This window comes from Mustela putorius, unplaced genomic scaffold, assembly GCF_011764305.1.
Source record: "Mustela putorius furo isolate JIRA1106 unplaced genomic scaffold, ASM1176430v1.1 tig00000275_pilon_pilon_pilon, whole genome shotgun sequence".
Lineage (NCBI taxonomy): Eukaryota > Metazoa > Chordata > Mammalia > Carnivora > Mustelidae > Mustela > Mustela putorius.
The window spans coordinates 16,313,814-16,330,894 of record NW_025421341.1 but is presented as its reverse complement, the minus strand read 5'-3'; the positions used below and the strand labels follow the sequence as shown (position 1 = coordinate 16,330,894).

The window sequence follows — 17,081 nt, the reverse complement described above, 5'->3', positions numbered from 1 at the left end:
AAAATACAAGTAAAGTAATGGATAACAAAATATGAATTGATAGCAAAATGCTTAACTTCTACTTACTTGGAATGAAAGTTTGGATTTATGAGAAATGAGATTAGAAGCTATTCTGTGCAAGAAGTATGGGGAAGTAAAGAGCAGAGGTACAGCTGACCACTGGAATAGGAAATAAGTAACAAACATATTGTTATATGACGAGGAAAATGGAAATAAGTATCATTCAAATAGAAGTAACATGACTGCAGAATTACACATAATCATGGTATGATTAACTATGAAGTTTGTACACGTGGGTCCTTAATTGGGTGGGACATTTTAAGGTTATTTAAGACATGAGGCAAAACTTTGCTAGGAAAAGACATTTAATTTTCTTGGCTTGGGGTTATTACTAAAAGCCTATTATGTCCCCCAATATCTGTTACAACTGACATGTCTCTGCAAATGTCCCAGCTTCCCTTGAGGGAGGAAATCCTGCCCACATTGAGAACCACTGCAAGATTTCTGTGATAGTAGAAGGATTATGAACCAACGAAAGAAATCCACTGATGGTTAATCTTGTAGGTAAACCATGGGCGGGGAAGTTTGACAAAGATGATCAAATGCAGTTCACAATTCTTATTTTAGTCTTTGTTCCTTATGGAGCATACTTATCTGAAGTCTGGATTTATACTACTTGTAAAATGGTTTTACATATTCTGAATCACCTAACGTCCAGAATAGAGGAAATATTAATAAATATGTGCAAAATAGGGAAGCAGATATGTCAAGATATAAAAATATATTGCACAATAGATACCATTTATTCACAAATTTATGAGAAGAATCATTACAAAGTATTAGATTAATCCAGACTTTCAAGGAAAACAACCTTGCTAATTCATTCAGGTGGAAATGGATTATAGGAAATTGACTTGCATGATTAGGAACAGAAAGGTAAACAAAGTCTCTCTTAAAAATGAACTCAGAAGTAAAAGTTAAATTTCCTAGTTCATTAATTTGAGCCAGACTATACTAGAGTTTTATTTGAGACTCTAACATAGACAGTTTTACTGAGTTGCTTGGCTTCCATTATATGTCAAACGCTCAGTTTCCTCCAATGTAAAGCTGAGAATTGGGTTTGTAATAAATACCTACCTTCTCTGATTATTGCAGAGATTAAGAACAAAGATGATTTTTAAGTGCTCAGCTGAGTACCTGATATATTGTAAAACATTAATAAATGGTGGAAAAATAAAGAGGCATGGGGAGAAAAGGAGGGAGAGAAAAAAAGGGAGAGAAAAAATAAAAAGCAAAAGAGGAAGCAGTGCTAAAGAAAAATCTCAATGACTGTATTTAGTTGTAGCACAACATGTAATGTAACAGATATTATTTTGTAGACTAATGAAAACCAAATAGAGGCAAAGTTTTTTTCATGGCAATATTTCCTTTTTGGTAAGTCACGCTCCTTCCTTAGTCCAGAAGATTATTATTTCTTCTTAATCATAACACTTAGAATATTTTAATACTAACATTATAATTAATATTACTGTGTCTCAACCATAATATATAAGGCATTTTCCAGGGCAAATATGCATGTTATATATGATATATCTCATTCTTCCTAATTTTGTGTCAGTATAAAACATATTATCTGAAGTCTTTCTCTTGATCTTTGGAAGGTTTTGATAAAAAGTCTATTCGGTGGGACTAAGACATCTTATAAATTTATAGACATATTTGTATTCATGTATAGAATTCATGCTTGGATGGAGAGAGAGATTTTAAATGTGAATAACATGGAATATTATAAGCAAAAAACTTCTAGTAATTTAAAGACATGTTTTACTTCCCTTAATTCCCATTACCTTGATCTTCAACTATTTTTTAATAGGACATATGGTTTGAGTAAAGTAGCTAAAGTATTTAAGCTAATAGGTAAAATTCATAATTAAATGAGATTATACTTTTCAAAAAAAAGTTTATGCAAAAAAATAAACTTATAGTTGTCAATTACAATTTTTAAATTAATTTTTTATTTTTTATAAACATATATTTTTATCCCCAGGGGTACAGGTCTGTGAATCACCAGGTTTACACACTTCACAGCACTCACCAAAGCACATACCCTCCCCAATGTCCATAATTACAATTTTTAATGTATAAAAGAACTCAATAAAGTTAGCTGTCATGCTCATTTTATAACACAATGGTGTCATTGCCAGAAATAGACTAGGCACTCTTAGTCCTTTATTTAGAATGGGAACCACAGGCAAACCTGTGTACAGGGCTATCCATAGGAATGTTCACCTTTCATCTCTTGTCATGTTTGATAATAGTCATGTGCATGTACTTAGAGTAACAAAATGCTCACCAAATAAGCATGTTCAAACTGTATTGCACTGAGACACAGACAAGAAAGTGCTTAGATAAGAGGGTGCAGTGATGGTATACAATGGAAAAGAGACAATGGGTTTGGTGAAAAATAAAGCAATTTCAATGGAATTGTAAAAATATGTTTCTCTCTATCCTGAGCTTTATTTTGGATCACCAAACACAATGACAGGATGGACATAAAGTTCTTTCTTGTGGCTCTGAATTTAGCTAGGAAAGTTCTCAATTTTAAAGTCCTCTGGATTTCAAGTGGCTCTAGGATACAACTCCCTGCAGGTACTTTGAAGTTGGTAAGTAGGATTCTGTCAACTTATTTTATGAGAGTCCTGAATCTCTAAAATTAAGTATATAAAATTTCTGTGGTCCATTGGGTTTCATATGAACTGTCCAGAATTCATTTCATTCCTAGCAACTTGGAAGTATTCTCAGTAAAGGTTTGCACTGACCCCATCATTGTGTGCTTGCCCTGAATTGAGTATTTCTTAATAAAGCCAAGATATTTGATTATATGACCAGAGCTGTTCTATACACTGCTTTTCATCAAACAAGTGTTGAAAGCTCATTCTACTACTGCAGAGCTGATATTTTCTCTGCATACAAAAGTCTTTACACATTAAAAAATGATAACAACAAGATTTTTCCTGCATGGCAAACTTAATTTCTTGGCTTCACGTTCATCAAAAGCATAGTATTTTATTCGATTTATATTTAGTTATAAATAGAGCAAGTTTGCCAGAACATTTAATTTAGACTTTAAGCTTTTGAGAGACATTCATATCACATTGAGGAAAATCTTAATTATGTGTGAATTATGGGCAAACTCATTTATAGCCTTCTATAACACTCCCTCTTAAACTAGCAGTTCGTTGTATCAGTTATACTTCATAGACTGAAACAGTATTTAACCAAGCAGAGTTTTTGTTGTTATTGTTTCATTTTACTTTGGTTTTTTTGTTTGTTTGTTTGTTTTTTGTTTTTGTTTTTTGGAATTTTTAAAGATATAAATTGGTTCACAGTATAGAAGCAGATGCAGATAAACCAAGCTGAGGGATCCAGTAAAATGGGGTTCCAGATATCAAGGTTGCTGGAACTAATGACGTTTTCAAGGTTCTAATGCAAGGATGAATTAAAGTCAATGGATTCAGACTCAGATTCCTAGAAGATAAGCCTTATGCCTTTCAGTTTGTTGGAGGGCTGTGGAACACCTTGATTGATAGCCCTGTTAAGGCCAACTCTAATGTATCACTGTATCCTATTGTTTACTTCCCAAGTGAAAAAGAAGGTTCTCAAAGATGTAAAACAACAGATGTCCACAGGAAGAATAAGGCTCAGGTGATTGCTACAGATGGATACATGCTTCTAAAAAAACCTAAGTTCATTGTTCTTAGATTTGATCTCTCTTGGAGAAGTGGTCAATGAATAGGATTTAATTTTTCTCTGGAAGGTATATATTGATACAAGGTCTCTACTTGCCTAGAATAGCAGAAGTCATCTTTCAAAGTAATAAAACTTTTTTTTTTAACTTTTCTAAATAAAGTGTTTTGTTTTTTTTTACTGTGTTTTGTTAGCTACCATAAAATACATAATTAGTTTTTGATGCAGTGTTCCAAGATTCATTGTAAAACTTAAAAAAAATGTATTTCTTAAAATAGTTGAAAATATTGCTTGAATTACTGAGAAGTGTTCAGTATTATTTGGAAGTATTTATTTGTTATGGTCACTATATTATAGATTAAAGGTTTCTCCTTAAGAAGAAAGCTCTGAAAAAAACCCAATAAATACTTAATTTTAAAAGTTATTTTATGTTCATTTTTGAAAAGAAAAGACATGTATATATCAATAACATTAAGTACAAAAATATATTTATGCATTAGGAGAGGACTTTTTTTTAATCTCCAAAATTTACACCTTTTGGATATTATTAAATTTGTTATAAATTTTGTTTCAGATGTTAGTATGATTCATAAAGATGGGAGCAAATATTTCCTGTGCTATAAAAGTAAATATAAATAAACCATATAGGAACAGGATTGCTCAAAATGATCCTTATGAAGAGTAACTTTCATACTAGTAAATATAAGGATAGAGCAAAAAAAGAAAAAATATTTCTTGTGTTTGTTTTTATATATTTTATGAGATTGTAGGTGCTATTAACAATTTAGGATGTTTGAGGAGATCAAAAAGCAATTGTTCTCACCATAATTATTTGTAGTGTATATTTTTCCTAATTAAGAAAAAAAAACTTTAAAGGCAAAATACAATAAATAAAATTTATAAATAGACTTGTTATGTCTGGAGGTTTCTTTAGGATAGTCAGACTGGACCATTCCTCTAGAACTAGAATAGCCTTCAATGAAGATCTCATATCTGATATCATCATAAATGTCTTCAAAGCCCCTTTTAATCATCCTCCACATGTAGCCTAACAAACTTTGGACAAGGCATTGCTAATTTTTCCATTGCTGCTTAAATTCAATCTGAATGAACTAACTATAGTCAGATTTCTTATGTTTTCATTCCTTTATCTGATTTAAAATCTGGCTGCATCTCTTCTTGATTCTATAGGGACCCTTACAATGCAATTGAAGCCATAGACCCAGAGAAACTGAATGTCTTCCGGACAGTTCGAGAGATAACAGGTAATTTTTAATAGTACATTGTTGTGCTATGAACTATGTGAATTTTGGCATTTTCCTGAAAATATTGCATATTGAAATTGACAACTTATTTTCAAAGCAAATTCTAGTTTTAAAATGAATATCATTTTAAATTATGGGTGTCTTTATTCCTTAGCATTTGTGCACATTTTGAAAGCCTGTGGAATTTATGAAATAAAATATCTTTGATATTTTTATGTTATTGCTTTTGTGTCAGCTGATCTTTTGATCCACATTTTTCTGTGTACTTTTTCACAAGAAATACACGAGCATGGATAACATGTGGCACTCATTTAGTGCATATTTACTGAGCACCTGATATGTTCAGGGCTGTTATGTAGTAGCTGATGAGGGACTCATAGACATGAATTGGATATGGATTTGCTATTGGGAATAAAAAATCAAATGAGAAAAGATATATATATATATGAATGTATCAGGCTGCAAGGCAGACAAAGTAAGTGTAGAGATAGAGTAGTAAATGATTTTCAGAGAAATTAAAGCTGTATTTTTCTTTATACGTAATTAGACTAAGTATTTTTGGCTTTAGAAGAGTGAGTCAAGGGGTGCCTGGGTGGCTCAGTCATTAGGCATCTGCCTTCAGCTCAGGTCATGACCCCAGGGTCCTGGGATCCAGCCCCACATTGGGTTCCTTGCGTGGCGGGGAGGCCTCCTTCTCCTTCTTGCACTCCCCCTGCTTGGTTCCCTCTCTGTCTCTCTTTCTCTCTCTCTCTCTCTCCCTGTCAAATAAATAAATAAATAAATAAAATCTCAAACAAAAAAAAAAAAAGAAGAGTGAGTCAAATGAAGGATCATTTCGTTATTTTTATGTATGTAGTTCTGTGATTCTGTGTGTCTGAGAAACCTAGATATTTGGTGTTCATTAGTTAGGTATTCATTATATAATGAATATTGTGGCCCAGGAACTTTGGGTAAGACACTCAATCTTTCTTAGAAGAGCTATGAGATAGAATAGAATGGCTCAAATAGGAATATCCAGTATCTTTTTTTTTTTTAAACCTCCTATCTTTCAAGGCATTTTCATCATGTTTCAAGGATACTCAACATTAAACACAGTTACTAAGGTATTGGTATTCTGAGTTTTTTCACTGCTCTTGTCTTTTTTAGGTTTCTTGAACATACAGTCATGGCCCCCAAACATGACCGACTTCAGTGTTTTTTCTAACCTGGTGACCATCGGTGGAAGAGTACTCTATAGGTAGGTGTATAAGTTTAGAAATGCAGGTCTTCCAGATTTCAAGACTAAATGTCATGTGTACATATCTCAAAGTTTCAGCTTCACTGATTCTAGAAATATTGGGTTTCCGTTTTTAATTCCGAACATAAGCCCAACGAAAAATACCCCTGGTTATGCTTTAAAGTATGCAGGATAAAAATAAATAAATAAGTAAAGTATGCAGAATAAACAGTTTGATTTTTCAACTGCCTCTCACTTAAAGTGATTTTAGTGTTTTGCAGGTATGCCATGCATAAAATCAAACCTTTGTTTTTGAACATATGTTATCATAACTAGCAACTAACATGGGATTACTTGATAATGGCTTAGGCGTACAGGAGGCAAATGCTCTTTTACCCAAAGGTTCTTATCTCTGGCACCATCATTTGAACCATGCATCATGGGGCTGATATTTCAGGACGTGGTCCACTGCTCTGTGTTCAATGCTGGCTAATAGTGGGCAGAAAAATCAGGGCCCAGAAGCACACTGAAGGTCTAGTATCAATACTTTAATTCACATAATAAAATGTGTGAGTTAATATTTATTAAGCCACTGCTTTATTTTATTTTAGGTTTCTTCTGTATTAGATTCTTATTTATGAACAGTTAAAAGTTAATTTACAATAAGGGATTTAGATTTCAGTTTTTCTACTTAAATCTGAAGGATGACTTTAATCAATATTGTCATCAAATATTCCATAATAGTATTCTCAGAAAGTCCACTGAATTTTGCTATTAAAATAGGTATATCTGTAAGAGGTTTTAAACTCTAAGGGGGAAAAGTTCTTAATAAAAAGGCATAATTGAGAGATACAGTCTTTTGAAGTGCTACATGTGACTAAATTTTACTATTCATTGAATCAAATGTTAAGAATCTGCTATGCATTATTATGTTCACATTGTAATAAACAACTCAGGATGGTTATGATGAGAACAGAGATTTCAGAGAATGAATTACATCTCAGTTGAATACACATGTACTGAGTTTTATACATACATATGTATGTATGTATATATATGTATATAAGTATATATGTAGGTATATGTGTGTCTATATATATATCTGTATGTACATATATATATACACACACATAACACATGGAAAAATTCTGAATATTGCAGCAAAATATATTTAGATTTATAAATAAAATAAAAGAGGACAGCTTTGATCTGCAGAATGTAAAATATTGTTCATTAGTTGATTGAAATGTGGGAAACAGATGATTCTTTAGAGAATGGAAAAGGAATTTAATTAAAAAATGTAGACTGTTAAAATAAAAATAATTTCCCTGAAATGATAATTTGTTTACATAGTATAGTTGTTATTTAACTTTTAGACATGCTTCCCCCAGTTGTCCAAGCCTTCTGAGTATTTTTTTAACTTTTAGCTTAATTTCATTCTTCTCTTTAATTTTTAATGTCTCCTATCTTTACTGACACATTCTTCAACTATTACAATTTGTTTCTGAGTTTAAATTAAAGCCAAATATCTATAGTCATCCTCTGCAATATTTACCCTCTGAAAGCTTATCTAAAATTTTTAAATAGAGTAGAATTAATGTCTTACCTTGGTAGATGAATAATATTCCACAAACATTTGTTGATTCTTTAGATTTTTAAAGTTTTATTTAAATAATCTTTACACTCAACGTGGGGCTCATACTCATGACCTCAGGACCAAGACCCTCTTGCTCATCCAACTGAGCCAGCCATAATCCCCTAATTATTTAGTTTTCAAACTGAATTTCATCCTTGAAGAACTTGAGACTTGGGGGATAGTGGGGAAAGTAGTGAGCAGATATGTCAGTGGTAAATATATAGACAGAAATGGAGATATCATTAACATTTGTACTTCTAAAAATGAACCTTTTCTTTTGGGGGGTCAAATTATTCCTTTTAAAACTTAGGATATATAGAAAGTAGAAAAATAGTATTCAGATCACAATTTAGTGATTCAGTTTCTTTTTTTATGTTCTATTAGCATTCTTTTTAGAGTAAGATGTGACATCCTTATTTTACTTCAAGAATATATGCCAGAAGATGTTTATTAATATGTACATATTAAACATTGTTCCATTTCCCCCCCTTTCTTCTCTTCAGTGGCCTCTCCTTGCTTATCCTTAAGCAACAGGGCATCACCTCTCTACAATTCCAATCTCTGAAGGAAATCAGTGCGGGAAATATCTATATTACTGACAACAGCAACCTGTGTTATTATCACACCATTAACTGGACAGCACTCTTCAGCACCATCAACCAAAGGATAGTGATCCGGGACAATAGGAAAGCTGAGAACTGTAGTAAGTACATTATTCAGACATTAAAACAGAAACTTTGAACATTTTCTCCCATTCTGCATTGGACCAAACAGTTAAAAATAACTAAGTCAGAACTGTTCCCTCTTTTTCTCAAGTGTTAAGAAGGGGGGTAATTAAAAGAATGGGTGACTTCTTATAATTTATTGCATGTTTTTTATAACATACTGTGTGCTTGCAAATCTTCCCCAATTATAAGAAACTTCCTATAGAGACTAAAGTTCAGTAGGTGTTAGGTGGGACCTGGGACTCAAAATATGTAATAAGCATCCTGGGTGCATTCTTTGGGTACCGTCAGTTTGTGGCAATTCACCCTATTGAATTTTCTGCTTGCTTCTTGGTTTCAGTGAGTAACATAACAGAGTGTCATTTGGGGGTTGGTGGAAAAAAATGCAGATATGTTCTGAAATGTGTATAAAATGCTGTTTCAGAAATTTGCTGTTCAAGAAGAAAGTTCATTTCATAAGTGCATTTCTCTAGGCATTTCATGGTTTCTCCTTTCATTTATTTTGCCACTTAGAGGTTCACTCCATCATTTCTTTGTTACTCAGAAGCAAATGATGTTTTCATGGGTACATAACTATGTCCTTCCTATTTATACTTTGATATTTCAAGGATTAATACTTAACTCTGTTTGTTTCTACTAAGTACTATTTTCTTCTACCTCTACAAGTGCCACTGCTAAGCATATGTTTCTGACTTACTTGTGATAAATATCAAATAAAAAGATTCAGAATTTAAATTATCTGTTATAAATACATATATTTATTGTGGCCATAATGAGTAAGTCCCTTTTAAAATCAAATCCTAAGAAACAGTTTGCTGTTGGGATGTCTTCTTACTTGTTTGGTCTCACCATGGGACTAGGCACAAAGGCATCTATGTATAATGATTGAGTTAAATTTTTATGCGTGTAAGTGAATAGTAAAGGACATTTTAAAATATATGAACTGTTAAGAGGCCTATGCAATTTAAGTTTACCAGGTTAAATAGTGAATTAATTTATTTATGAGTACCCCACCTTGTTTAAGGCAGCTCAGGATAGCAGTATTCATAAAATATAACAATTTATGAGGAAACCACATTTTAGCTTTTTTGGACCCTTAAAAATATTTTCCAGAGAAAAGATGTATTGCAACTTGAGTTTTTTTTATACTTTGGGTGAACGAATTCTTCCTTTCCACACAAAATTAAGAAATATAAAATCTTATTTTATATCAAAATATGCATGCTCTTATTGAATAATATTTATCCTTTTATTTAGTCTGGATTATTTCCTGATTTCTTATAAGTCTTTTTTTTTTAAAGATTTTATTTATTTATTTGACAGACAGAGATCACAAGTACGCAGAGAGGCAGGCAGAGAGAGAGAGAGAGGGAAGCAGGCTTCCCGCTAGGCAGAGAGCCTGATGTGAGGCTCGATCCCAGGACACTGGGATCATGACCTGGGCCGAAGGTAGAGGCTTTAACCCACTGAGCCACCCAGGCGCCCCTACCTTCCTGATTTCTGACAGAAAGCTTGTTTTTCTTTTTTCTAATACTTAGGCTTTTTATCCCACATTACTATATGTGTTTGTACATGCCCCAGATAAAATAGATTATTCACAAAAGTAAAATAGAATCTTCTTTAACACAAATTTATAACTATTACCCTAAGTTAAGGTTATCTTCTCCTTTTCTCCTACTTCTTTCAAAAAACAAAGTAAAACAACACAAAAATAGAATAGTAGTAACCCTACCTTTCAAAGGTAAAATTTAACTCTAAAAACAAGAAAACCTAAAGAAAAAATAAATAAATAAAAGAACCAGAGAAACACATTCCTCTTTGATCCATTTAATCATTTTACAAACCCTCACTTCCTTCTTTTATCTTTTATAAACTGAGTAAAAAGCAAATGGGAAGAAGAAAATGTGAGAATAAATTAAATGTAAAAAAGGCAAGGTGGGGCGCCTGGGTGGCTCGGTGGGTTAAGCCGCTGCCTTCGGCTCAGGTCATGATCTCAGGGTCCTGGGATCGAGTCCCGAATCGGGCTCTCTGCTCGGCGGGGGGCCTGCTTCCCTCTCTCTCTGCCTGCCTCTCCATCTACTTGTGATCTCTGTCTGTCAAATAAATTAAAAAAAAAAAAAAAAAGGCAAGGTAAGAAAAAAGGTTGTAACTATTCCATACTTCTTTAAGGCTTCTAAACTTTCCATGCAACCAAAAAAGGAAATAATAACAATAAACTAAAAATCTAACTTGTGGGGCACGTGGGTGGCACAGTGAGTTAAGCCTCTGTTTTTGGCTCAGGTCATAATCTCAGGGTCCTGGGATGGAGCCCCACATCAGGCTCTCTACTCAATAGGGAGCCTGCTTCCCCCTCTCTACCTGCCTCTCTGCCTACTTGTAATCTCTCTCTCTCTCTCTCTCTCTCTCTAATAAATAAATAAATAAATAAAATCTTAAAAAAAATAAAAATCTAACTTATCTTTATAGTTTTCAGTGTTACACCTGTTAGACTGAGTTTAGCCCTTTTCTAGACCATGATGTATTTTCTTGTTCTTTGCACTTAAAGAGTTGATTTTTCAGTTTGGGGAAGAAATGAAGCAGTTAGGAGAAACACAGTTTTATGGTGTTTTAGTGTAAAACTGAGCTTTATCATATTTTAAAATTTGCAACATCTTAGAACAATTTTTGTGTGGACTCCATTGATCAAAATTTGAATTTCAGTGTAACAGTACACTGGACGCTGCATTTTCAGAAATGTAATTACCTTGTAAACTTGACTTTGGAGACAATGCTGCGGAACCTACAATGGTTGTCCACATGTTATTAAGGCTTTTTTTTTTTTTTATCATCCATACTGCTATCTGCAAATGATAAAACTTAAATATTTACTTCATTTTAAATGCACTGTACATTTTGCATTTTTTAGATATCCTCTCTTAAGATGCTCTGCACATACAAGATATACACAAGCACACACAGGTATTCACAACACACACACACACAAGCATAGAGCATACATGCAGGTCTGAATATACACATATAACATGTACATGTGTTTGTAGCACTAGAATACATGCATGTGCACACACACATCCATGCATACAAATATCATCATAAAATACTCAGATTAAATCTGAGCATTGGTTTGGTAACTTAAAAGAGAAGGCAGCCTTGATTTTTAACCGTGTTTTTGGAGTTCAACATGATTTAAACAGTAATGACAATAAAAGAAAAACTTCACCTTATCTGTAATATGTGAAAGTGGCTTGTGCAATCATACACTTTTAAGTCAAAAATTTTAAAGCAGACTTTATAATTTGAAGAGACTGAGATTGAGAGAAGCTCTAGGATGTGAAAAGGTAGAACATTTTCTGTCTCTTCATTTGTATGGTTATAGCACGAGCAAAAATGACAGTACTGGTTGGAAGGACATTTATTGTTTTTATTTTCATTTTTTAAAAAAAGATTTATTTATTTATTTGAGAGAGAGAGTGCACAGGGGGAGGATCAGAGGGAGAGAGAGCATCTCAGTCTGACTCCAGGCTGAGCACAGGCCCAGTTGCAGGGCTCCATCCCAGGACCTCAAATCATGACCTGAGCCCAAATCAAGAGTCAGCTCAGCCATCTAGGCAGCCCTGGAAGGAGTTTTAGAGCAGGTTAATGAAAGTATTTGAAGTTTCTTAAAATACTTCGACATAAACTTTTAACACCAAAACATAAACAGTAAAGAAGTAAGTGTTAGCTAACACCTCAGAATCTGAGTTACATTTGAACTCATAACTATTTTTTTAAAGATTTTATTTATTTATTTGACAGAGAGAAATCACAAGTAGATGGAGAGGCAGGCAGAGAGAGAGAGAGGGAAGCAGGCTCCCTGCTGAGCAGAGAGCCCGATGCGGGACTCGATCCCAAGACCCTGAGATCATGACCTGAGCCGAAGGCAGCGGCTTAACCCACTGAGCCACCCAGGCGCCTAGAACTCATAACTTTTATCTTAAAAATATTTGTACATGTGCACTTAAGCCCAACATAAACAAGAGAGAAACTAAATTCATAATTAACTTTTCAAAATGGAAATACATTTATTTTTCTAATTATCATCAGAAATTAAAACAATAGATACATGCAAGAGGACTATGTAATTTTTGTTTACAGATGTATAGGTAATGAAGCATATCTCTTCATATATAAATGGTGTCATAACATATATATTTAAAGACTGTTCAGCTATCTATGTCTCTATTTAATATACTATGAGCATCTAACATGGCAGAGTTCTACTATATTGTTTTAAAAAATACATATAAAATGCTTATTGAACAAGTGCCATATTAATGGTAATTTATTTTCTAGTTTTTATATTATTAGATTGCCATCATGTGACTCTTATTTCATAAAACATTTTGCGATGTGCAATTATTTCCTTAGGCTAAATACTTAGAAGTGGGATTTCTGTGTAAACGAGGCTGCATATGATAAATTTATGTGATTTTTCTACATCATCTTTCAAAAATGCTGTCAGTTGACACTTGTCCTAAACAATGCTTGATAAAGAATATTTTCCACTGTTCTTTACAACACTGGATATTATCTATAGTTTTAAATTTGGGTGATATGAAATATGAAAAAAAAAGTCTTTTTTTTTTTTAAAGATTTTATCTTATTTTTTTGACAGAGGGAGAGATCACAAGTAGGCAGAAAGGCAGACAGGGCGGTTGGGGGAGCAAGCTCCTTGCCAAGCAGAGAGCCTGATGAAGGGCTCAATCTCAGGACCCTGAGATCATGACCTGAGCCATAGTAGAGGCTTAACACACTGAGCCACCCAGGCACCCCTGAAAAAGAGGTCTTTTAAACTCATTTTTTTTTTAGCTGACATTGAGCCTCTATTTATATGTTGACTAAACATTTTAATTTTTCTCTTGTAAAATAGTCATGAGCTTTCTTTATTTTCAGTTGGGAGTTGGTCTTTTCATTTTGGAATTGGAAGACCTCATCACAAATTAAATACATTAAATTTTATCTCTTGAATGTGTTATATATAACTTTCCCTTTCATAATTAATTTTAAAATTTTGCCTTTTAATAAACAAATATTTTATGTTTTTATCTTGTTCTTTTTCTTTTTATGTTTAGTATCTTGGCATTGTCTTACTATTTTACTGCTAGTATTTTAAAGGCTATATGGACATTTTTATCTATTTAGGAGTTTTGCTATAGCATTTTTGTAGAATCTTTAATTGATTAGGACATTGATCAAACATAATTTATTGAATAATTCATCTTTCCTCTCTGATCTTAGGTATCAGCAGCAGTTCAGCTAAGTGGCAAAACAGTGCCAGGTTCTCTCTCTCGATCTACATAGTTTAATTTCATCTAAGCCACCACCTTATAAAGTATAATTATCTCTGCTTTGCAGATGAATACACAAATAGTCAAAAATTTAAATAATATTCCCACTATTTGGAGCTATTAAAAATCATTCAGGACTTGAAACTGATGTCTAATTTCAAAATCTGTGATCTTTATTTCACCTTGATTTCCCCCCCAAGTAAAGAGAAAGTGGTTGATTTTTCTAAGAAAACCTGATGATATTCTGAAATGTACCCAATGCAGCAGAAGGCTGAGGAGCTCACTTTCGAACCAAATGACCTGGGTTTTAATCTCAAGAACATGATTTACTAGTTGTTTGGCCTTTGGTAAGCTATTTAACATTTGTGAACCCTAATTTTATCATTTGGATATGGGGTTAATAAGAGTACTGCCTTCACTGAATGCTTAGCTCAAACCAAGTGCTATGTTTGTGCCATTATTATACAATTATATTCTGCCCTATTATAGATAGATTATATTGTATATGCACAGATATAGAACCATTATGTGATGTAAAGATACAATATTTAACTTTTACTTAATGAAACATACCTTCTTGGGGAAAAGCAAAAGAAGGAGAAATAACAAGGACCTTTCATGAGGCAGAAGAAAAATTTACATTATCAAGGTGGTGAATTGTAAGTGTGTAAATAGTGCATAGACCATGGGTTGATATGGAAGAAATAAGAGTGGTTATTACTAAGAACCTAGATGTTGAGGAATTTTAAAAATGATTTGGTGATATTTTAAATGGAAAAGAAAGTCTATGCTTGAGTCTCCTCTAAATACTTTTTTCTTTGCTCTTGTATCTAAAACATTTTAAAATTGGCTTAATTAAGTAACAGACTATGCTTTACAAAAATATCCACAAAATATGAATTTTAATTTAGTGTTTCAGGAGACAAATATTTGGTGAGGAGGAGTACATTTTTTTTGTACAAAAAATATACAAGGAAAAAATAAAAAAAATATGCAAGGAATATAAATTTCTACATTTATCTATGATTTTGATGTTCCTGAAAAGGGATAGTTGAAAAATCCTCCTCTTTGGACATAAATCTAGAAAAAGAAAATAGTGTAACTCCAGTTAATTGGCAATAACTGAATCCTCTGAATGACAACATACTCCACATTTATGATGAGTCTCTGCAGTCCAGAATTTAATTAAGACAAAGAATTGATTAGTAGGAAACAAAGGGTATTTAACACCAGTGGAGAATAACACAATGTTTGCTTAACATATTCTTTTGTTTTACTATAGTGACAGTGACAATAACTACAAAAAGTAAGCATTTTATTTATTATAACATCATAACTACTATATAAAATTACAGTTCAATTAGCATTAGCATTATCACCTCTTACGGTCGTATATGATAGAAAAATGAAATTTTGATAAAACCTGGTTTTAAGAAAATATGGCTAAGATTGCAGATATTCTTACCTTCTCTCACTCCTTTATTTTTGACTTTAATTAATTCACTCCAAGTCCAGCCCATACTATCTTGGGTAAATGCATATTTCCCAACAAAACAAATTGTCCATTGGGCCTCATAGCCAATCTTCACTGGAAAATTAATACACTTTGCCACACTTTTAAGTGAAACACAGCTCAGTACAAATGGCAACATTCAGACCTGACTTGGTGCTAGATGAGCACATGAGACTTTTTAAAGCAAAAGCTTTTAATTATTAAAAATCCAGAAGTCTGGACTTTAGTTTCCAGAAATTGCTGTTTAGATAGTGTTGTGACTTTATCATATCTTCCCAAAAGATGTATTAAAGTCCTAATGTCTTGTGCCCGTGAACACGGTCTGATTTGGAGACGGGGTTTTTGTATATGTATATACATATATATGTATATGTATGTATAGGTACATGCATATGTATATTAAGATATAAATTAATATGAGGTTATACAGGAGTTAAGTGGGCCCTTAATCCAATATGACTGGAGTCCTTATAAGAAGAGGACAGGAGATGCAGGGACATGGGTAGGAGAACACCACATGAAGACATGCACATACAGGCAGGGAAGATAACCAAGCCATAGCAGAGGCAGAGGCTGGAGTTATGCAGCTGTAAGCCAAGGAACACTCAGGATTATTGGCAAGACAAGCTAGGGAAGAGGCAGAGAGCCGATTCTCCTTCTGAGCTTCCAAGAAGGAACCAGCTTGCCAACATGTTGCTTTTGAAATCCAATACTATGAGAGAATAATTCTGTTATTTTAGGCTGCTCGTTTTGTGGCATTTTGTTACACCAGGCTTAGGAAATGAATACAAACAGTGGTTTGAAGCCCAGGATTCTGCATTTTTAATACATAGCAGATCATTCCAAGACAGGTATCTGGGGGACACTGTTTGAGAAACTACTCTAAGTCACATCCCCCATTATCCTCATTATTCTGTCATCAGAAGTATATTTAAAAACATATTGCCTGGTTATTAATTTCTTCTTGTAAGGGTCTAATTCGTCAAAAAGAATGTATGGTAGGAAATTCACAATTGAGCAACTTAAAACTATATACTTAATAATAGTTTTGGGAGACAAAGATAAAGAATGAACTTAAAAAATCATCCTATATATAGTGTTCTATTTTTCTTTTTACTAATATAACATACTCTATAAAATAAGGGAATATTTAGTGATAGTTTATAAATTAGTTGAGTAATTATAGTACAATATATTGTACTGTTAAATTTTATGTATTTTAGAGTTTCAACAAAATACTCAGAAATTTACTCTTTTACAGTTAATGTGCCTTCTTTATAATGTACTCAGTATTGTAAGAATATTAAAGGACTTTCTAACATTTTGCCACTGTTGTCACTGTTGCCTGTCATCTTCTCCTATTAGAATTACCTTCCCAGTTTCCCTTAAGTCAGGCATACATTAACTGGAACACTTAAGACTAAATAAAGCACTGGGTCATGTCTATTTAACCTATTCAATATAATGAGTAGGTATGCCTTATCAATTACTTCCCCACTTCTATCTCCCCCTTTTGCAAGTCTGAACTCATTCTAACATATAACAAAAAACTACACTGTCATTCCATACATATACATACAATATATATAACTTTCCCTACTTATAGAGATTACCACAGTACAGTTTTATAATGATACTTCTCCCAAGCATGT

General features: G+C 33.0%; 1 protein-coding gene across 4 annotated transcripts in view; it reads left to right on the top strand.

The window, feature by feature from the left end:
• The window catches only part of ERBB4 (erb-b2 receptor tyrosine kinase 4), a 1,164,764-nt gene that overhangs the window by 867,328 nt on the left and 280,355 nt on the right, over positions 1 to 17,081 (top strand). For all 4 annotated transcript variants that reach the window (XM_004767012.3, XM_004767010.3, XM_004767013.3 and 1 more), the window contains exons 10-12: positions 4,939 to 5,012; positions 6,159 to 6,249; positions 8,368 to 8,567. In XM_004767012.3, coding sequence (XP_004767069.1) covers positions 4,939 to 5,012; positions 6,159 to 6,249; positions 8,368 to 8,567 — 365 coding nt within the window. The remainder of the gene's footprint in view (positions 1 to 4,938; positions 5,013 to 6,158; positions 6,250 to 8,367; positions 8,568 to 17,081) is intronic.